We start from the raw sequence: 23,080 nt of genomic DNA, 5'->3' as shown, positions 1-23,080 counted from the left end.
GAGAAACAGAGACAGGACACTATAATACAGGGAGAAACAGAGACAGGACACTATAATACAGGGAGAAACAGAGACAGGACACTATAATACAGGGAGACACGGAGACGGGACACTATAATACAGGGAGACACAGAGACACTATAATACAGGGAGACACAGAGACAGGACACTATAATACAGGGAGAAACAGAGACGGGACACTATAATACAGGGAGAAACAGGACACTATAATACAGGGACAAACAGGACACTATAATACAGGGAGAAACAGGACACTATAATACAGGGAGAAACAGGACACTATAATACAGGGAGAAACAGGACACTATAATACAGGGAGAAACAGGACACTATAATACAGGGAGAAACAGAGACAGGACACTATAATACAGGGAGAGACAGAGAAAGGACATGATAATACAGGGAGAAACAGGACACTATAATACAGGGAGAAACAGAGACAGGACACTATAATACAGGGAGACACGGAGACAGGACACTATAATACAGGGAGAAACAGAGACAGGACACTATAATACAGGGAGACACAGAGACAGGACACTATAATACAGGGAGAAACAAAGACAGGACACTATAATACAGGGAGAAACAGAGACAGGACACTATAATACAGGGAGACACAGAGACAGGACACTATAATACACGGAGAAACAGAGACGGGACACTATAATACAGGGAGAAACAGGACACTATAACACAGGGACAAACAGGACACTATAATACAGGGAGAAACAGAGACAGGACACTATAATACAGGGAGAAACAGGACACTATAATACAGGGAGAATCAGGACACTATAATACAGGGAGCAACAGGACACTATAATAGAGGGAGAAACAGGACACTATAATAATGGGAGAAACAGGACACTATAAAACAGGGAGAATCAGGACACTATAATACAGGGAGAAACAGACAGGACACTATAATACAGGGAGAAACAGGACACTATAACACAGGGAGAAACAGGACACTATAATACAGGGAGAAACAGGACACTATAATACAGGGAGAAACAGGACACTATAATACAGGGAGAAACAGAGACAGGACACTATAATACAGGGAGACACAGGACACTATAATACAGGGAGAAACAGAGACAGGACACTATAATACAGGGAGAAACAGGACACTATAATACAGGGAGAAACAGGACACTATAATACAGAGAGAAACAGGACACTATAACACAGGGAGAATCAGGACACTATAATACAGGGAGAATCAGGTTGTTACCACAGCGTGGACGCAGCCTTAACACACGACACACACACTCCTCCGTCGGCTCTTCTGCCATGTTAGGTCATTTAACTGTAAACACACTGGTACTAAACTAAACCCAGTCAATAAGACACTGAACAGACCTGACACACTCACTCAGCTATAAACAGACACGACAGACAACCAACAGGAAGAGAGTAGTAGTAGTTAACTGTCCACTAAAACTCTTTAGGTCTCTGCATCAACATTCACTAACATTAATAAACAGTCTTCATTGCTGTAGATTCTGGTGCTGAGAATGAAGAAGAGAGGAGGGGCAGAGACCTGCCCAGGTACCGTGGTTGAAAATTAACTGGCCTTTTTTACAGAAATGGTGAGGAATTTCTGTCCCTAGAAAAGGTGACCAATTTGAGATGTAGTTCCTAAAATATACACCAGTTATGATGACTTCCTAAAATGTAAACTAGTTTGGACGGGTGTAAATATTCAACAAGTCACAAAATAAGTTAAATGGACTCAATGGGTGAGCAATAATAGGTTTTAATATACTTTTTGAATGACTACTGCATCTCTTTACCCCACACACAATTATCTGTACGGTCCCTCATTCGATCAGTGAATTTCAAACCCAGATTCAACCACAAAGACCATGGAGGTTTTCCAATACCTCGCAAAGAAGGGCACCTATTGGTAGATGGGTAAAAATGGAAAATGAAAAAACAGACATTGAATATCCCTTAGAGCATAGTGAAATTATTAATTACACTTTGGATGGTGTATCAATACACCCAGTCACTACAAAGATACTGGTGTCCTTCCTAACTCAGTTGCCGGAGAGGAAGGAAACCGATCAGGTATTTCACCATGAGGTCAATGGTGACTTTTTAAAACAGTTACAGAGTTGATTGGCTGTGATATGAGAAAACTGAGGATGGATCAACAACACTGTTATTTCACAATACAAACCTAAATGACAGAGTGAAAAGAAGGAAGCCTGGAGAGAATAAAACTATTCCAAAACATGTCAGCAATAAGGCACTAAAGTAAAACTGAAAAAAAATAGGCAAATAAATTAACTTTATGTCCTAAAAAGAAAACGTTGTTTCAGGCAATTCCAACACATCACATCACTGAATATCACTATATACTCTGCTCGTCCAACGTCCCCCTTTGCTGCTATAACAGCCTCCACTCATCTGGGAAGGCTTTCCACTAGATGTAGGAACATTGCTGCTATAACAGCCTCCACTCTTCTGGGAAGGCTTTCCACTAGATGTTGGAACATTGCTGCTATAACAGCCTCCACTCTTCTTGGAAGGCTTTCCACTAGAAGTAGGAACATTGCTGCTATAACACACTTTCCAGTTGGCGCTACCTGCATTCGGGCATTACTTATTTTCCACCATAATTTGCAAATAAATTCATTAAAAATCCTACAATGTGATTTCTGGATTTTATTTTCTCATTTTGTCTGTCATAGTTGAAGTGTACCTATGATGAAAATTACAGGCCTCTCTCATCTTTTTAAGTGGGAGAACTTGCATAATTGGTGGCTGACTAAATACCACTGTATATACACAGGCCACTTGATTTCTAGTGGATCTGCTTGGTTCTGGTTACATTTGTAACAAAAAGGTCATTTTCATAGAAAGCCCTGGAAGCCAGAGCAGTGATTACAGCCAAAACAATAATGTTGTTTTTAGTGGTGGGGCTCATGGTTGTGAAAGGCTCATATTCAGGTATAATTTCAGAGGCCTTGAATTCAACACATTATTTATGACTGTTTGAAATGCAGTGTATTTGACCTTTAATTGTAAAGAGAAAACATTATTAAAATCTAGATATACAGATATATAGATATATAGTATGTGGTGAATGTAGATTGAGTTTGAGTTTATTTTTATTTTTACAGGGACAGTGCACATTAATCAACGTTTCAGTAAAAGTGCCGGTTTTAGCCAGCCGGCTAATTTTCAACCGCAGTCCCTGGGCAGGTTATTAAAAACAATTACAATATAGAAAATAGTAACATAGAACAAGCAAGACATAGCATACAGACATAGCAACATAGGATAAGCAAGACATAGCATACAGACAGAGCAACATAGGACAAAAAGCAGCAAGACAAAAATCATAAAAGCAACAGTGTTTCCACACCTCACAAGCTACAGACGACAGACGACATGGAGAGCGGCAACACACAGCTAGGGACCATGTTCACAAATCTGATTGACCTTTAGCCAAGTCTTCAAGCATTTTGTGAAAGTGTGATATGTGGTGCAGTTATGTGTGTCTGATGGCAGTGTATTCCAGACATGGGAAGCTCTCACAGAGAATGCAGATTTACTAAAGGTGCTTTTCCTTAAGGGAACTATACAGTCACCTCTCATGGCAGACCTTGTGGATCTGCTGCCATATGTCTGGGTTTTCTGTTTAACAAAAATATTGAGTGGAGGGGGAGGAGCCAGGCCATTTAGGATCTTGAATACAAGACATGCGTCGGTGTATTGCACAAGATTTTCCCAACTCAAGAGCTCATGCTTTCTAAGGATGTGAGATATACAGTATACGGTGAATGTAGATATACAGTATACGGTGAATGTAGATATATAGTATACGGTGAATGTAGATATATAGTATACGGTGAATGTAGATATATAGTATACGGTGAATGTAGATATACAGTATATGGTGAATGTAGATATACAGTATATGGTGAATGTAGATATACAGTATATGGTGAATGTAGATATACAGTATATGGTGAATGTAGATATACAGTATATGGTGAATGTAGATATACAGTATATGGTGAATGTAGATATACAGTATATGGTGAATGTAGATATACAGTATATGGTGAATGTAGATATACAGTATATGGTGAATGTAGATATACTGTATATGGTGAATGTAGATATACAGTATACGGTGAATCGGCCATAAGTTTGAAAAAAAAAATGTAGATATGATTTTTAGGCCGCACAGTACTAAATATTGTTATTAAAAATAAAACAATAATAACAAAAACAACAATAATAATAATAATACCGTTTTTTCCAACTGCTTACACACGTTTTCAAAACTGACTCCTTTTTTTCAAAACTCTATACAAAATTTCCAAAACTGCACACACAAAATGCAAAATGCCTCACATCTCCTTCAAAATGTAAAACTGCATTCAAAATGCCTCACATCTCTTTCAAAATATAACACTGCATTCAAAATGCCTCACATCTCCTTCAAAATGCCTCACATCTCATTCAAAATGCCATGAACACATGTCAGAATGAAGCATTTGCATCAAATGGCAAACACTGCTTTCATAATAGTACATTTTTGGATATACCATGTAAACACTGTTGTTCTAAATCTAAAGCTCAATGGTCTTTCATCGGCTTATATCTACATTTCAATACAATGTTCTACAGTGAAAGTCATCTGCTGAGAGGGGTAACAAGTACACTGTTAACACCAATGCAATGTAGAAACAGAAAATATTTATTAGGCCAAACATTACTGTTGTATACAGTAGCATACAACAAAACCATAAACATATGTAAACCAAAAGTATATTCTTTAGAATACAGTAAAGAACACAATTGTGTGTGTGGTGTCCCAAGGGGGCAGTACAGGGATTGGCAGGGGGGGGCAGTCACCAGTGCTAAGCTACGCTTCATCTCTTCTCCGGCCTGGGTCTGGCCACAATACTTCGTCCACATCACAAGATACCTTGGACAGAGGCACCCTCTATGTCCCCACATGCGTCCTCCATTGCCTGGAGAAGCGGCATGCGGGCATAGGGTTGGCGATCATACACTTTCCAGCGCCAGGCTGAGAAGAATTCCTCTATGGGATTTAGAAAAGTTGAATATGGGGGTAGGTACACAACTACACATTGTGGATGGGTGGCAAACCAGTTTTGGACCAGAACAGCCCGGTGAAAACTAACATTGTCCCATAAAACCACAAATCTATCAGGCTCCTGATCTGGATCAGGGACAAGCATTGTGTAAATTGCCTCCAGAATAGTGAGCATATGGCCGGTGTTGTACGGACCCAGTGTGGCGTTGTGATGGAGGACCCCGTTTTGAGTGATGGCAGCATATGGCCGGTGTTGTACGGACCCAGTGTGGCATTGTGATGGAGGACCCCGTTTTGAGTGATGGCAGCACACATAGTTATATTACCCCCACGCTGTCCAGGGACATTGGTAATTGCCCTCTGTCCTATTACATTTCTTCCGCGGCGCCTGGTTTTGGTGAGGTTGAAGCCAACCTCATCCACATAAATAAATTCATGGTGAATTACATGGGCATCCAGCTCCAAAACTCTCTGTAACAGACAAAAGGATATACAGATGAGTAAATATGGTCTGAAGTACTGGAAGTAGTGTTGTAAACATACCTCTACAAAGTCATGTCGCATATTCTTGACTCTGTCAGAGTTTCTCTCAAATGGCACCTTGTAAAGTTGTTTCATCGTCACTCGGTGCCGTTGGAGGATGCGTTGTGTGGTCGACAGTAAAGTTGTTCCATCGTCACTCGGTGCCGTTGGAGGATGTGTTGTGTGGTCGACAGTAAAGTTGTTTCATCGTCACTCGGGGCCGTTGGAGGATGTGTTGTGTGGTCGACAGTAAAGTTGTTTCATCGTCACTCGGTGCCGTTGGAGGATGTGTTGTATGGTCGACAGTAAAGTTGTTTCATCGTCACTCGGTGCCGTTGGAGGATGTGTTGTGTGGTCGACAGTAAAGTTGTTTCATCGTCACTCGGTGCCGTTGGAGGATGTGTTGTGTGGTCGACAGTAAAGTTGTTTCATCGTCACTCGGTGCCGTTGGAGGATGTGTTGTGTGGTCGACAGTAAAGTTGTTCCATCGTCACTCGGTGCCGTTGGAGGATGTGTTGTGTGGTCGACAGTAAAGTTGTTCCATCGTCACTCGGTGCCGTTGGAGGATGTGTTGTGTGGTCGACAGGCTTACAGCATTGATGTTGTTAAATATGGTGTCGTTATTCAAGATATGCTCTCTTATCTCTCGAATCCTAATTGCATTGTTGGCCAAAACCATATTTATAATTGCAGTCTCTTGTACATCTGTAAACAAGTGTCCTCGTCCTCCATGATGTCTTTGCCTTTCCACTCTGTACAGAATTCAAACACAGTATGTGTTCAGCATAGGAACTGAAAACAATGTACAAAACATGTAGTACAGCCTGATAACCAACCTCATTCACTCAATGCAGTGCAGTAAATGGATGGCTTAGAGTTACAAATGTTTATGTAATACTATGCAGTCATACGTATTTTACAGTACATTACTGTAATGCTAAAATAGTCATTAGATAATTGCATACCTGTTCTCATTTCTGAAGGTTCGAATTATGGACGCCACTGTAAATCGACTTAAGTTGGGCTGGACTCTCAGTCCAGCCTCTCTCATGGTCAAACCGTGGTTGATCACATGATCAACCATTGTTGCCCTAATCTCATCAGAGATGGCTCTCCTTCCTTCTCTTCTTTGCCCTCGTCCTCTTCTTCCTCTTCCTCTCCCTCCTACTCCTCTTGCTCTCTGTCCATTGTTGGCATCCATTGTTCAAAACAGGTAATCTGACCTTTGACCTATTTATAGGCCTATACTACAGTAAAGCAGTGATTGGTTAGTGATCAGTTAAGCTATTAGTGTTTGCACATGTGAGGAGTGTGTGTGTGACCTGGTGAATAAGTGTAGCATTTTGATTGGTTGTGTTTGGAAAAGGAAAGCAAGTCACTTCCTGTTAGATTTTTGTGTTTTAGGTAGAGAATTGTGTGTAGTGTTTTGAAAAAAGTGTTTTGTGCAATTGACAACTGAGTCAAAGGCTGAGAAATAGCTTATGGTTTTGGATATTTGGTGTGTAGTTTTGCACTTTGAGTGAGAGGTTTCAAAAATCGTGTGACATGAAAAGATTTTGTGGGTAAGCAGTTGGAAAAACTGTAATAACAATATTATTCATAATAATAACAATGATAACAATACTAATAACAATTATACTTTAAACTATGCCACTTTATGTTTATATACCCTACATTACTCATCTCATATGTATATACTGTACTCGATACCATCTACTGTATCTTGCCTATGCTGCTCTGTACCATCACTCATTCATATATCTTTATGTACATATTATTTATCCCTTTACACTTGTGTGTATAAGGTAGTTGTTGTGGAATTGTTAGGCTAGATTACTCGTTGGTTATTACTGCATTGTCGGAACTAGAAGCACAAGCATTTCGCTACACTCGCATTAACATCTGCTAACCATATGTATGTGACAAATAAAATTTGATTTGATTTGATTTGATAATAATACTAATAATAACAATAATAACAATAATAATAACAATAACAATACCCATCATAATAACAACAACAATAATAACAATAATAATAATACCAATAATAATAATAACAATAACAATAATAATAATACCAATAATAATAATACCAATAACAATTATAACAATAATAATAATAACAATAATAATAATACCAATAATAATAATACAAATACTACCAATAACAACAATAACAATAATAACAATAATAATAATAATAATACCAATAATAATAATACCAATAATAATACAAATACTACCAATAATAATAATAATAACAATAATAATAATAATAATAATAATACCAATAATAATAATACCAATAATAATGATACCAATAATAATAATACCAATAATAATAATACCAATAATAATAATAATAATAATACCAATAATAATACCAATAATAATAATAATACCAATAATAATACCAATAATAATAATAATACCAATGATAATAATAATAATAATAATAATAATAATACCAATAACAATAATAACAACAATTATAATACCAATAATAACAATAATAATAATAATAATACTAATAACAACAACAATAATAATAATAACAACAATAATAATAATAATAATAATACCAATAACAATAATACCAATAACAATAATACCAATAATAATAATACCAATAATAATACCAATAATAATAATAATAATACTAATACTAATAACAACAACAATAATAATAACAACAATAATAGTTCATAGCCCAGTTGTAATGTGTCTTCTGTTGTGTTCTTCAAGTCAAAGACTTACTGTTCTGAGTAAGAAACTATAAATCTAACTGAAGATTGTAATTTTCAAGTTGTGAAACATGTTAATTACAGTTTGTGTTCAGTGTTTGTTTACATGATGAAAAATATCACATCAATTAAAATCTGTGTTCCTGACTTTCTGTCTAGTTTCCTATTAAACTAGATTACTCTCACTGGTCTACTGTCAACACTCTAAACAACACCTCTCCCTGGGACACTTCATCATCAATCCCTTTATGACAATAACATCACCATGAAAAAACACATTCCTCAACGCCTAACCAAAGCAACATCCTGTTATGCTGACAAGATAACAGGAAGACAGTAACAGAGGGCAGAATTGTGGTGAGAGAGAGAGGGATGCCCCACAGAGCCCAGATAACACCTCCTCTGTGATAAATAAGTCAGGATTGGCATGTACGACTCACACTCACTAGTAATGTCCTCAACCCTGATGAATTATCTTGCTGGGATATCATCTCAGACTTGTGGACAGATCTCTTTAACAAACAGACCAGGGGACAGGTAAGAGAGATGCTTGGTAATTCAGGACAGATACGTGTCTTTAACCAACAGACCAGGGGAGAGGTAAGAGAGATGCTTGGTCATTCAGGACAGATATTGTCTTTAACAAACAGACCAGGGGACAGGTAAGAGAGATGCTTGGTCATTCAGGACAGATATTGTCTTTAACAAACAGACCAGGGGACAGGTAAGAGAGATGCTTGGTCATTCAGGACAGATATTGTCTTTAACAAACAGACCAGGAGAAAGGTAAGAGAGATGCTTGGTCATTCAGGACAGATCTCTTTAACCAACAGACCAGGAGAAAGGTAAGAGAGATGCTTGGTCATTCAGGACAGATCTCTTTAACCAACAGCTCATGAAACATGGGACTTTACGTGTTGTGTTTCTATTTTAGTTCAGCGTAGACAATAAGAAACATTAACCATTCTCCAACTCTTCCCTGTGGACACGCCCCTCCCTGCAGGAGAAGGATGATGGGTGTGCTCATTCTAACGGTCTGTCTGCTGGGAACAGCTTTGACTAGTTCAGTAAGTACTGCAGGAAAACTTTACTGTTGAAGAGAGTGGTGTAATGGACTGAATATGTGATAACCTAAAGAACCAGTAACTTCTACAGGGATACCTTACCTAGATAATGTAATCATGAATGCGGCAATGTCATCACGTATGTTATAATAAAATGGAGAATTGGCTCAACTCAAAAGTTAATAATCAAAGGTTTTTGGGTGGCGAAGGACCTCTACTCTAGATGTTCTGCTGTGGTGGACCTCTAGTCTATATGTTTCTCTGTGGTGGACCTCTAGTCTATATGTTCTACTGTGGTGGACCTCTAGTCTAGATGTTCTACTGTGGTGGACCTCTAGTCTAGATGTTCTTCTGTGGTGGACCTCTAGTCTAGATGTTCTACTGTGTTGTCTGTGGTGGACCTCTAGTCTAGATGTCTACTGTGGTGGACCTCTAGTCTAGATGTTCTACTGTGGTGGACCTCTAGTCTAGATGTCTACTGTGTTGTCTGTGGTGGTTCTCTAGTCTAGATGTCTACTGTGTTGTCTGTGGTGGACCTCTAGTCTAGATGTCTACTGTGTTGTCTGTGGTGGACCTCTAGTCTAGATGTTCTACTGTGGTGGACCTCTAGTCTAGATGTTCTACTGTGGTGGACCTCTAGTCTAGATGTTCTACTGTGGTGGACCTCTAGTCTAGATGTTCTTCTGTGGTGGACCTCTAGTCTAGATGTTCTACTGTGTTGTCTGTGGTGGACCTCTAGTCTAGATGTCTACTGTGGTGGACCTCTAGTCTGGATGTTCTACAGTGGTGGACCTCTAGTCTAGATGTCTACTGTGTTGTCTGTGGTGGTTCTCTAGTCTAGATGTCTACTGTGTTGTCTGTGGTGGACCTCTAGTCTAGATGTCTACTGTGTTGTCTGTGGTGGACCTCTAGTCTAGATGTTCTACTGTGGTGGACCTCTAGTCTAGATGTTCTACTGTGGTGGACCTCTAGTCTAGATATTCTACTGTGTTGTCTGTGGTGGACCTCTAGTATAGGTGTTCTACTGTGGTGGACCTCTAGTCTAGATGTTCCTCTGTGGTGGACCTCTAGTCTAGATGTTCTACTGTGGTGGACCTCTAGTCTAGATGTCTACTGTGTTGTCTGTGGTGGACCTCTAGTCTAGATGTTCTGCTGTGGTGGACCTCTAGTCTAGATGTTCTTCTGTGGTGGACCTCTAGTCTAGATATTCTACTGTGGTGGACCTCTAGTCTAGATGTTCTACTGTGGTGGACCTCTAGTCTAGATATTCTACTGTGTTGTCTGTGGTGGACCTCTAGTATAGATGTTCTACTGTGGTGGACCTCTAGTCTAGATGTTCCTCTGTGGTGGACCTTAGGTCTAGATGTTCTACTGTGGTGGACCTCTAGTCTAGATGTTCCTCTGCGGTGGACCTCTAGTCTAGATGTTCCTCTGTGGTGGACCTCTAGTCTAGATGTTCTACTGTGGTGGACCTCTAGTCTAGATGTTCTACTGTGGTGGACCACTAGTCTAGATGTTCTACTGTGTTGTCTGTGGTGGACCTCTAGTCTAGATGTTCTACTGTGGTGGACCTCTAGTCTAGATGTTCTACTGTGGTGGACCTCTAGTCTAGATGTTCTACTGTGGTGGACCACTAGTCTAGATGTTCCTCTGTGTTGTCTGTGGTGGACCTCTAATATAGATGTTCTACTGTGGTGGACCTCTAGTCTAGATGTTCTACTGTGGTGGACCTCTAGTCTAGATGTTCTACTGTGGTGGACCACTAGTCTAGATGTTCTACTGTGTTGTCTGTGGTGGACCTCTAGTCTAGATGTTCTACTGTGGTGGACCTCTAGACTAGATGTTCTACTGTGGTGGACCTCTAGTCTATATGTTCTACTGTGGTGGACCTCTAGACTAGATGTTCTACTGTGGTGGACCTCTTGTCTAGATATTCTACTGTGTTGTCTGTGGTGGACCTCTAGTCTAGATGTCTACTGTGTTGTCTGTGGTGGACCTCTAGTCTAGATGTTCTTCTGTGGTGGACCTCTTGTCTAGATATTCTACTGTGTTGTCTGTGGTGGACCTCTTGTCTAGATATTCTACTGTGTTGTCTGTGGTGGACCTCTAGTCTAGATGTCTACTGTGTTGTCTGTGGTGGACCTGTCTAGATGTTCTGCTGTGGTGGACCTCTAGTCTATATGTTTCTCTGTGGTGGACCTCTAGTCTAGCTGTTCTATTGTGGTGGACCTCTAGTCTAGATGTTCTATTGTGGTGGACCTCTAGTCTAGATGTTCCTCTGTGGTGGACCTCTAGTCTAGATGTTCTACTGTGGTGGACGTCTAGTCTAGATGTTCTACTGTGGTGGACCTATAGTCTAGATGTTCTTCTGTGGTGGACCTCTAGTCTAGATGTTCCTCTGTGGTTGATCTCTAGTCTAGATGTTCTATTGTGGTGGACCTCTAGTCTAGATGTCCTACTGTGTTGTCTGTGGTAGACCTCTAGTCTAGATGTTCTTCTGTGGTGGACCTCTAGTCTAGATGTTCTACTGCGTTGTCTGTGGTTTACCTCTAGTCTAGATGTTCTTCTGTGGTGGACCTCTAGCCTAGATATTCTACTGTGTTGTCTGTGGTGGACCTCTAGTCTAGTTGTCTACTGTGTTGTCTGTGGTGGACCTCTAGTCTAGATGTCTACTGTGTTGTCTGTGGTGGACCTCTAGTCTAGATGTTCTACTGTGGTGGACCTCTAGTCTAGATGTTCTACTGTGGTGGACCTCTAGTCTAGATATTCTACTGTGTTGTCTGTGGTGGACCTACAGTATAGGTGTTCTACTGTGGTGGACCTCTAGTCTAGATGTTCCTCTGTGGTGGACCTCTAGTCTAGATGTTCTACTGTGGTGGACCTCTAGTCTAGATGTCTACTGTGTTGTCTGTGGTGGACCTCTAGTCTAGATGTTCTGCTGTGGTGGACCTCTAGTCTAGATGTTCTTCTGTGGTGGACCTCTAGTCTAGATATTCTACTGTGGTGGACCTCTAGTCTAGATGTTCTACTGTGGTGGACCTCTAGTCTAGATATTCTACTGTGTTGTCTGTGGTGGACCTCTAGTATAGATGTTCTACTGTGGTGGACCTCTAGTCTAGATGTTCCTCTGTGGTGGACCTTAGGTCTAGATGTTCTACTGTGGTGGACCTCTAGTCTAGATGTTCCTCTGCGGTGGACCTCTAGTCTAGATGTTCCTCTGTGGTGGACCTCTAGTCTAGATGTTCCTCTGTGTTGTCTGTGGTGGACCTCTAATATAGATGTTCTACTGTGGTGGACCTCTAGTCTAGATGTTCTACTGTGGTGGACCTCTAGTCTAGATGTTCTACTGTGGTGGACCACTAGTCTAGATGTTCTACTGTGTTGTCTGTGGTGGACCTCTAGTCTAGATGTTCTACTGTGGTGGACCTCTAGACTAGATGTTCTACTGTGGTGGACCTCTAGTCTATATGTTCTACTGTGGTGGACCTCTAGACTAGATGTTCTACTGTGGTGGACCTCTTGTCTAGATATTCTACTGTGTTGTCTGTGGTGGACCTCTAGTCTAGATGTCTACTGTGTTGTCTGTGGTGGACCTCTAGTCTAGATGTTCTTCTGTGGTGGACCTCTTGTCTAGATATTCTACTGTGTTGTCTGTGGTGGACCTCTTGTCTAGATATTCTACTGTGTTGTCTGTGGTGGACCTCTAGTCTAGATGTCTACTGTGTTGTCTGTGGTGGACCTGTCTAGATGTTCTGCTGTGGTGGACCTCTAGTCTATATGTTTCTCTGTGGTGGACCTCTAGTCTAGCTGTTCTATTGTGGTGGACCTCTAGTCTAGATGTTCTATTGTGGTGGACCTCTAGTCTAGATGTTCCTCTGTGGTGGACCTCTAGTCTAGATGTTCTACTGTGGTGGACGTCTAGTCTAGATGTTCTACTGTGGTGGACCTATAGTCTAGATGTTCTTCTGTGGTGGACCTCTAGTCTAGATGTTCCTCTGTGGTGGACCTCTAGTCTAGATGTTCTACTGTGGTGGACCTCTAGTCTAGATGTTCTACTGTGTTGTCTGTGGTGGACCTCTAGTCTAGATGTTCCTCTGTGGTGGACCTCTAGTCTAGATGTTCTACTGTGTTGTCTGTGGTGGACCTCTAGTCTAGATGTTCTACTGTGGTGGACCTCTAGTCTAGATGTTCTACTGTGGTGGAACAGTATACTTTAATGAAATGTGTTGTTATTCTGAGTTTGGATGTTTCAGCCTCACATAGAGAGATGGTGTCTTTCCTATCTGTCCTTTCTATACACCGTTCATTATGACTGCTATTAATGGTACTTGGGCATCAAATGAGTATTTATTTTACCTTTAATTTAATCAGATTTAAACGTTGAGAACAGTTTCTGTTTTACAATAACGACCTGACTTTACAGGTCCCTCAGTATGATGTCACGGATGAGCTACCCCCACAGAGAGAGATGGTGAGTTTCTGGTGAAGTTTCACCAGTCCATATTCTACATGTACTCTCCCCTGATGGTGAGTTTCACCAGTCCATATTCTACATGTACTCTCCCCTGATGGTGAGTTTCACCAGTCCATATTCTACATGTTCCCTCCCTACCCTGATGGTGAGTTTCACCAGTCCATATTCTACATGTTCCCTCCCTCCCCTGATGGTGAGTTTCACCAGTCCATATTCTACATGTTCCCTCCCTCCCCTGATGGTGAGTTTCACCAGTCCATATTCTGCATGTTCCCTCCCTCCCCATGATGGTGAGTTTCACCAGTCCATATTCTACATGTTCCCTCCCCTGATGGTGAGTTTCACCAGTCCATATTCTACATGTTCCCTCCCCTGATGGTGAGTTTCACCAGTCCATATTCTACATGGTTCCCTCCCTCCCCTGATTCCCTCCCTCCCCTGATGGTGAGTTTCACCAGTCCATATTCTACATGTTCCCTCCCCCCCTGATGGTGAGTTTCACCAGTCCATATTCTACATGTTCCCTCCATATTCTCCCCCCCTGATGGTGAGTTTCACCAGTCCATATTCTACATGTTCCCTCCCCTGATGGTGAGTTTCACCAGTCCATATTCTACATGTTCCCTCCCTCCCCTGATGGTGAGTTTCACCAGTCCATATTCTACATGTTCTCTCCCCTGATGGTGAGTTTCACCAGTCCATATTCTACATGTTCCCTCCCCTGATGGTGAGTTTCACCAGTCCATATTCTACATGTTCCCTCCCCTGATGGTGAGTTTCACCAGTCCATATTCTACATGTTCCCTCCCTCCCCTGATGGTGAGTTTCACCAGTCCATATTCTACATGTTCCCTCCCCTGATGGTGAGTTTCACCAGTCCATATTCTACATGTTCCCTCCCTCCCATATTCTGATGGTGAGTTTCACCAGTCCATATTCTACATGTTCCCTCCCTGATGGTGAGTTTCACCAGTCCATATTCTACATGTTCCTCCCTCCCCTGATGGTGAGTTTCACCAGTCCATATTCTACATGTTCCCTCCCTCCCCTGATGGTGAGTTTCACCAGTCCATATTCTACATGTTCCCTCCCCTGATGGTGAGTTTCACCAGTCCATATTCTACATGTTCCCTCCCTCCCCTGATGGTGAGTTTCACCAGTCCATATTCTACATGTACTCTCCCTACCCTGATGGTGAGTTTCACCAGTCCATATTCTACATGTACTCTCCCTACCCTGATGGTGAGTTTCACCAGTCCATATTCTACATGTTCCCTCCCCTGATGGTGAGTTTCACCAGTCCATATTCTGCATGTTCCCTCCCCTGATGGTGAGTTTCACCAGTCCATATTCTACATGTTCCCTCCCCTGATGGTGAGTTTCACCAGTCCATATTCTACATGTTCCCTCCCTCCCCTGATGGTGAGTTTCACCAGTCCATATTCTACATGTACTCTCCCCTGATGGTGAGTTTCACCAGTCCATATTCTACATGTTCCCTCCCTCCCCTGATGGTGAGTTTCACCAGTCCATATTCTACATGTACTCTCCCCCCTGATGGTGAGTTTCACCAGTCCATATTCTACATGTTCCCTCCCCTGATGGTGAGTTTCACCAGTCCATATTCTACATGTACTCTCCCTCCCCTGATGGTGAGTTTCACCAGTCCATATTCTACATGTACCCTCACCAGTCCATATCCATGTTCTCCCCATATTCTACATGATGGTGAGTTTCACCAGTCCATATTCTACATGTTCCTCCATGTTCCCCCCCTGATGGTGAGTTTCACCAGTCCATATTCTACATGTTCCCTCCCTCCCCTGATGGTGAGTTTCACCAGTCCATATTCTACATGTTCCCTCCCCTGATGGTGAGTTTCACCAGTCCATATTCTACATGTACTCTCCCTCCCCTGATGGTGAGTTTCACCAGTCCATATTCTACATGTACTCTCCCTCCCCTGATGGTGAGTTTCACCAGTCCATATTCTACATGTTCCCTCCCTCCCCTGATGGTGAGTTTCACCAGTCCATATTCTACATGTTCCCTCCCCTGATGGTGAGTTTCACCAGTCCATATTCTACATGTACTCTCCCCTGATGGTGAGTTTCACCAGTCCATATTCTACATGTTCCCTCCCCTGATGGTGAGTTTCACCAGTCCATATTCTACATGTTCCCTCCCTGATGGTGAGTTTCACCAGTCCATATTCTGATGGTGAGTTTCACCAGTCCATATTCTACATGTTCCTCCCTCCCCTGATGGTGAGTTTCACCAGTCCATATTCTACATGTTCCCTCCCAGTCCCTACATGATGGTGAGTTTCACCAGTCCATATTCTACATGTTCCCCCTCCCTGATGGTGAGTTTCACCAGTCCATATTCTACATGTTCCCTCCCCCTGATGGTGAGTTTCACCAGTCCATATTCTACATGTTCCCTCCCCTGATGGTGAGTTTCACCAGTCCATATTCTACATGTACTCTCCCTCCCCTGATGGTGAGTTTCACCAGTCCATATTCTACATGTTCCCTCCCTCCCTGATGGTGAGTCCCAGTCCATATTCTACATGATGGTGAGTTTCACCAGTCCATATTCTACATGTTCCCTCCCCTGATGGTGAGTTTCACCAGTCCATATTCTACATGTTCCCCCCCCTGATGGTGAGTTTCACCAGTCCATATTCTACATGTTCCCTCCCTCCCCTGATGGTGAGTTTCACCAGTCCATATTCTACATGTTCCCTCCCTCCCCTGATGGTGAGTTTCACCAGTCCATATTCTACATGTTCCTCTCCCTCCCCATATTCTGATGGTGAGTTTCACCAGTCCATATTCTACATGTTCCCTCCCTCCCCATGATGGTGAGTTTCACCAGTCCATATTCTACATGTTCCCTCCCTCCCCTGATGGTGAGTTTCACCAGTCCATATTCTACATGTTCCCTCCCTCCCCTGATGGTGAGTTTCACCAGTCCATATTCTACATGTTCCCTCCCTCCCCTGATGGTGAGTTTCACCAGTCCATATTCTACATGTTCCCTCCCTCCCCTGATGGTGAGTTTCACCAGTCCATATTCTACATGTGAGTTTCTCCATCCCTCTCCCTGATGGTGAGTTTCACCAGTCCATATTCTACATGTTCCCTCCCTCCCCTGATGGTGAGTTTCACCAGTCCATATTCTACATGTTCTCTCCCTCCCCTGATGGTGAGTTTCACCAGTCCATATTCTACATGTTCTCTCCCCCCTGATGGTGAGTTTCACCAGTCCATATTCTACATGTTCCCCTCCCCAGTCCATATTCTACATGATGGTGAGTTTCACCAGTCCATATTCTACATGTTCTCTCCCCCCCTGATGGTGAGTTTCACCAGTCCATATTCTACATGTTCTCTCCCCCCCTGATGGTGAGTTTCACCAGTCCATATTCTACATGTTCCCTCCCTGATGGTGAGTTTCCCAGTCCATATTCTACATGATGGTGAGTTTCACCAGTCCATATTCTACATGTTCCCTCCCTCCCCTGATGGTGAGTTTCACCAGTCCATATTCTACATGTTCCCTCCCTCCCTGATGGTGAGTTTCACCAGTCCATATTCTACATGTTCCCCCCTGATGGTGAGTTTCACCAGTCCATATTCTACATGTTCCCTCCCTCCCCTGATGGTGAGTTTCACCAGTCCATATTCTACATGTTCCCTCCTCCCCCCTGATGGTGAGTTTCACCAGTCCATATTCTACATGTTCCCAGTCCATATTCTCCCTCCCCTGATGGTGAGTTTCACCAGTCCATATTCTACATGTATGGTGAGTTTCACTCCATATTCATGTTCCCTCCCCCTGATGGTGAGTTTCACCAGTCCATATTCTGTTCCTCCCTCCCCTGATGGTGAGTTTCCCAGTCCATATTCTCCCCTCCCTCCCCTGATGGTGAGTTTCACCAGTCCATATTCTACATGTTCCCTCCCTCCCCTGATGGTGAGTTTCACCAGTCCATATTCTACATGTTCCCCCCTGATGGTGAGTTTCACCAGTCCATATTCTACATGTTCCCTCCCTCCCCTGATGGTGAGTTTCACCAGTCCATATTCTACATGTTCCCCATATTCCCCCCCTGATGGTGAGTTTCACCAGTCCATATTCTACATGTTCTCTCCCCCTGATGGTGAGTTTCACCAGTCCATATTCTACATGTTCCCTCCCTCCCCTGATGGTGAGTTTCACCAGTCCATATTCTACATGTTCCCTCCCCTGATGGTGAGTTTCACCAGTCCATATTCTACATGTTCCCTCCCTCCCCTGATGGTGAGTTTCACCAGTCCATATTCTACATGTACTCTCCCTCCCCTGATGGTGAGTTTCACCAGTCCATATTCTACATGTTCCCTCCCTCCCCTGATGGTGAGTTTCACCAGTCCATATTCTACATGTTCCCAGTCCATATTCTCCCCCCTGATGGTGAGTTTCACCAGTCCATATTCTACATGTTCCTCCCCTGATGGTGAGTTTCACCAGTCCATATTCTACATGTCCATATTCTCATGTTCCCCCCTGATGGTGAGTTTCACCAGTCCATATTCTACATGTTCCCTCCCTCCCCTGATGGTGAGTTTCACCAGTCCATATTCTACATGTTCCCTCCCTCCCCTGATGGTGAGTTTCACCAGTCCATATTCTACATGTTCCCTCCCTGATGGTGAGTTTCACCAGTCCATATTCTACATGTGGTGAGTTTCACCAGTCCATATTCCCCTGATGGTGAGTTTCACCAGTCCATATTCTGCATATGTACTTCCCTCCCTCCCTGATGGTCCTCCCCCCTGATGGTGAGTTTCACCAGTCCATATTCTACATGTTCCCTCCCCTGATGGTGAGTTTCACCAGTCCATATTCTACATGTTCCCTCCCTCCCCTGATGGTGAGTTTCACCAGTCCATATTCTACATGTTCTCTCCCCTGATGGTGAGTTTCACCAGTCCATATTCTACATGTTCCCTCCCTCCCTGATGGTGAGTTTCACCAGTCCATATTCTACATGTTCGTCCATCCATGTTCTCCCCTGATGGTGAGTTTCACCAGTCCATATTCTACATGTTCCCCCTCCCTGATGGTGAGTTTCACCAGTCCATATTCTACATGTTCCCTCCCTCCCCTGATGGTGAGTTTCACCAGTCCATATTCTACATGTTCCCTCCCAGTCCATGATGGTGAGTTTCACCAGTCCATATTCTACATGTTCTCTCCCCTGATGGTGAGTTTCACCAGTCCATATTCTACATGTTCCCTCCCTCCCCCATGATGGTGAGTTTCACCAGTCCATATTCTACCATGTTCCCTCCCTCCCTGATGTTCCCTCCCTCCCTCCCCTGATGGTGAGTTTCACCAGTCCATATTCTACATGTTCCCTCCCCTGATGGTGAGTTTCACCAGTCCCCCCTGATGGTGAGTTTCACCAGTCCATATTCTACATGTTCCTCCCCCCCTGATGGTGAGTTTCACCAGTCCATATTCTACATGTTCCTCCCCCCTGATGGTGAGTTTCACCAGTCCATATTCTACATGTTCCCTCCCCTGATGGTGAGTTTCACCAGTCCATATTCTACATGTTCCCTCCCCCCTGATGGTGAGTTTCACCAGTCCAGTCCAGTTTCACCAGTCCATATTCTACATGTTCTCTCCCCTGATGGTGAGTTTCACCAGTCCATATTCTACATGTTCCCTCCCTCCCTGATGGTGAGTTTCACCAGTCCATATTCTACATGTTCCCCCCTGATGGTGAGTTTCACCAGTCCCTACTGATGGTGAGTTTCACCAGTCCATATTCTACATGTACTCTCCCCCTGATGGTGAGTTTCACCAGTCCATATTCTACATGTTCCCTCCCCTGATGGTGAGTTTCACCAGTCCATATTCTGCATGTTCCCTCCCTCCCTGATGTTCCCAGTCCCTCCCCTGATGGTGAGTTTCACCAGTCCATATTCTACATGTTCCCTCCCTCCCCTGATGGTGAGTTTCACCAGTCCATATTCTACATGTTCCCTCCCCTGATGGTGAGTTTCACCAGTCCATATTCTACATGTTCCCTCCCTCCCCTGATGGTGAGTTTCACCAGTCCATATTCTACATGTTCCCTCCCCTGATGGTGAGTTTCACCAGTCCATATTCTACATGTTCCCTCCCTCCCCTGATGGTGAGTTTCACCAGTCCATATTCTACATGTACTCTCCCCTGATGGTGAGTTTCACCAGTCCATATTCTACATGTTCCCTCCCTCCCCTGATGGTGAGTTTCACCAGTCCATATTCTACATGTTCCCTCCCCTGATGGTGAGTTTCACCAGTCCATATTCTACATGTACTCTCCCCTGATGGTGAGTTTCACCAGTCCATATTCTACATGTTCCCTCCCCTGATGGTGAGTTTCACCAGTCCATATTCTACATGTTCCCTCCCTCCCCTGATGGTGAGTTTCACCAGTCCATATTCTACATGTTCTCTCCCCTGATGGTGAGTTTCACCAGTCCATATTCTACATGTTCCCTCCCCTGATGGTGAGTTTCACCAGTCCATATTCTACATGTTCCCTCCCCTGATGGTGAGTTTCACCAGTCCATATTCTACATGTTCCCTCCCTCCCCTGATGGTGAGTTTCACCAGTCCATATTCTACATGTACTCTCCCCTGATGGTGAGTTTCACCAGTCCATATTCTACATGTTCCCTCCCTCCCCTGATGGTGAGTTTCACCAGTCCATATTCTACATGTTCGCTCCCTCCCCTGATGGTGAGTTTCACCAGTCCATATTCTACATGTTCCCTCCCTCCCCTGATGGTGAGTTTCACCAGTCCATATTCTACATGTTCCCTCCCTCCCCTGATGGTGAGTTTCACCAGTCCATATTCTACATGTTCCCTCCCTCCCCTGATGGTGAGTTTCACCAGTCCATATTCTACATGTACTCTCCCCTGATGGTGAGTTTCACCAGTCCATATTCTACATGTTCCTTCCCTCCCCTATACTCTAGTTAAGTGCAGCAAATATAGACCTTGTGTAAAGGACAGCACCCTGCTTGCTTAGCGAGTACCACTTCCTCCCCGCGAACTCAGGACCTCAGCCTTGCTAGCGCAGGTGACCGCCCTCCTGAAGCGTCTTACCAGTCAGCGAGTCAGACAAGTGGCGCCACTTCAGACTGAGAAGTACGTCTCCACACATCCCCATGTGATACACTAGGAGCTGCAGCTTTCTCAAAACAAAGCAGCACGCCTTGTCGTTACCTGCACGTTAACATGATAGTATGTCGCAGTTGAAAAATTAACTACTTCTCCTAGTTTTTTAAGGAAAAAATGTTCTGTTGAAAATGCCTAACCACTTGTATGATCTAGTAGCATACACCAACCAGATAGACATACCCAACACGCCACTATGGGTTTCTTTACTTTACCCAAACCAAAAACAGATTTAATATGTTGCTCAGTTACGTATAGACCTCTTTCTGTTATATAGACCCCTTTCTGTTATATATAGACCCCTTTCTGCTATGTATAGACCCCTTTCTGTTATATAGACCCCTTTCTGTTATATAGAACCCTTTCTGTTATACAGACCCCTTTCTGTTATATGTAGACCCCTTTCTGTTATATATAGACCCCTTTCTGTTATATATAGACCCCTTTCTGTTATATATAGACCCCTTTCTGTTATATAGACCCCTTTCTGTTATATATAGACCCCTTTCTGTTATATAGACCCCTTTCTGTTATATATAGACCCCTTTCTGTTATATAGACCCCTTTCTGTTATGTATAAACCCTTTTCTAAACCCCTTTCTGTTATATAGACCCCTTTCTGTTATATATAGACCCCTTTCTGTTATATATAGACCCCTTTCTGTTATATATAGACCCCTTTCTGTTATATAGACCCCTTTCTGTTATATATAGACCCCTTTATGTTATATAGACCCCTTTCTGTTATATATAGACCCCTTTCTGTTATATACAGACCCCTTTCTGTTATGTATAGACCCCTTTCTGTTATATACAGATATACCCCTTTCTGTTATACACAGACCCCTTTCTGTTATATATAGACCCCTTTCTGTTATATACAGACCCCTTTCTGTTATATATAGACCCCTTTCTGTTATATAGACCCCTTTCTGTTATATATAGACCCCTTCATGTTATATAGACCCCTTTCTGTTATATATAGACCCCTTTCTATTATATACAGACCCCTTTCTGTTATGTGTAGACCCCTTTCTGTTATATATAGACCCCTTTCTGTTATATATAGACCCCTTTCTGTTATATATAGACCCCTTTCTGTTATGTGTAGACCCCTTTCTGTTATATATAGACCCCTTTCTGTTATATATAGACCCCTTTCTGTTATATATAGACCCCTTTCTGTTATATAGACCCCTTTCTGTTATATATAGACCCCTTTCTGTTATAAATAGACCCCTTTCTGTTATATATAGACCCCTTTCTGTTATATAGACCCCTTTCTGTTATATATAGACCCCTTCATGTTATATAGACCCCTTTCTGTTATATATAGACCCCTTTCTATTATATACAGACCCCTTTCTGTTATGTGTAGACCCCTTTCTGTTATATATAGACCCCTTTCTGTTATATATAGACCCCTTTCTGTTATATATAGACCCCTTTCTGTTATATATAGACCCCTTTCTGTTATGTGTAGACCCCTTTCTGTTATATATAGACCCCTTTCTGTTATATATAGACCCCTTTCTGTTATATATAAACCATTTTCTGTTATATAGACCCCTTTCTGTTATATATAGACCCCTTTCTGTTATATATAAACCATTTTCTGTTATATATAGACCCCTTTCTGTTATATACAGACCCCTTTCTATTATATATAAACCCCTTTCTAAACCCCTTTCTGTTACATAGGGAAGCTAACGTTGCTATGAGAGGGATTACCATGGCTACCAGCTAGCTGGATAATGGTTCATATTGTTAGTTTCTAAGCTAGCAGACTTTCATAAACTAATATAAACACAACATAACAATATATTTACCGCTTCTGACAATAATACTCTCTCACATATGGTCCTTGGACACTCGTCTCCCTTGAAACAATTGTTTAAGAAATGCGATTCTATTCCCGTGTACATGACTGGAGGA

At 42.6% G+C, this 23,080-nt stretch overlaps 1 protein-coding gene across 1 annotated transcript in view; it reads left to right on the top strand.

The window, feature by feature from the left end:
- Positions 1–8,830: 8,830 nt before the first annotated feature.
- The window catches only part of LOC112239509, a 36,238-nt gene continuing 21,988 nt past the window's right edge, over positions 8,831–23,080 (top strand). Inside the window, exons 1-3 of the mRNA XM_042297830.1 lie at positions 8,831–8,916; positions 9,383–9,446; positions 13,867–13,914. Coding sequence (XP_042153764.1) covers positions 8,831–8,916; positions 9,383–9,446; positions 13,867–13,914 — 198 coding nt within the window. The remainder of the gene's footprint in view (positions 8,917–9,382; positions 9,447–13,866; positions 13,915–23,080) is intronic.

Source organism: Oncorhynchus tshawytscha, linkage group LG15 (assembly GCF_018296145.1).
Source record: "Oncorhynchus tshawytscha isolate Ot180627B linkage group LG15, Otsh_v2.0, whole genome shotgun sequence".
In the NCBI taxonomy this organism is placed as follows: domain Eukaryota; kingdom Metazoa; phylum Chordata; class Actinopteri; order Salmoniformes; family Salmonidae; genus Oncorhynchus; species Oncorhynchus tshawytscha.
This window is presented reverse-complemented; position numbering and strand designations above follow the sequence as displayed.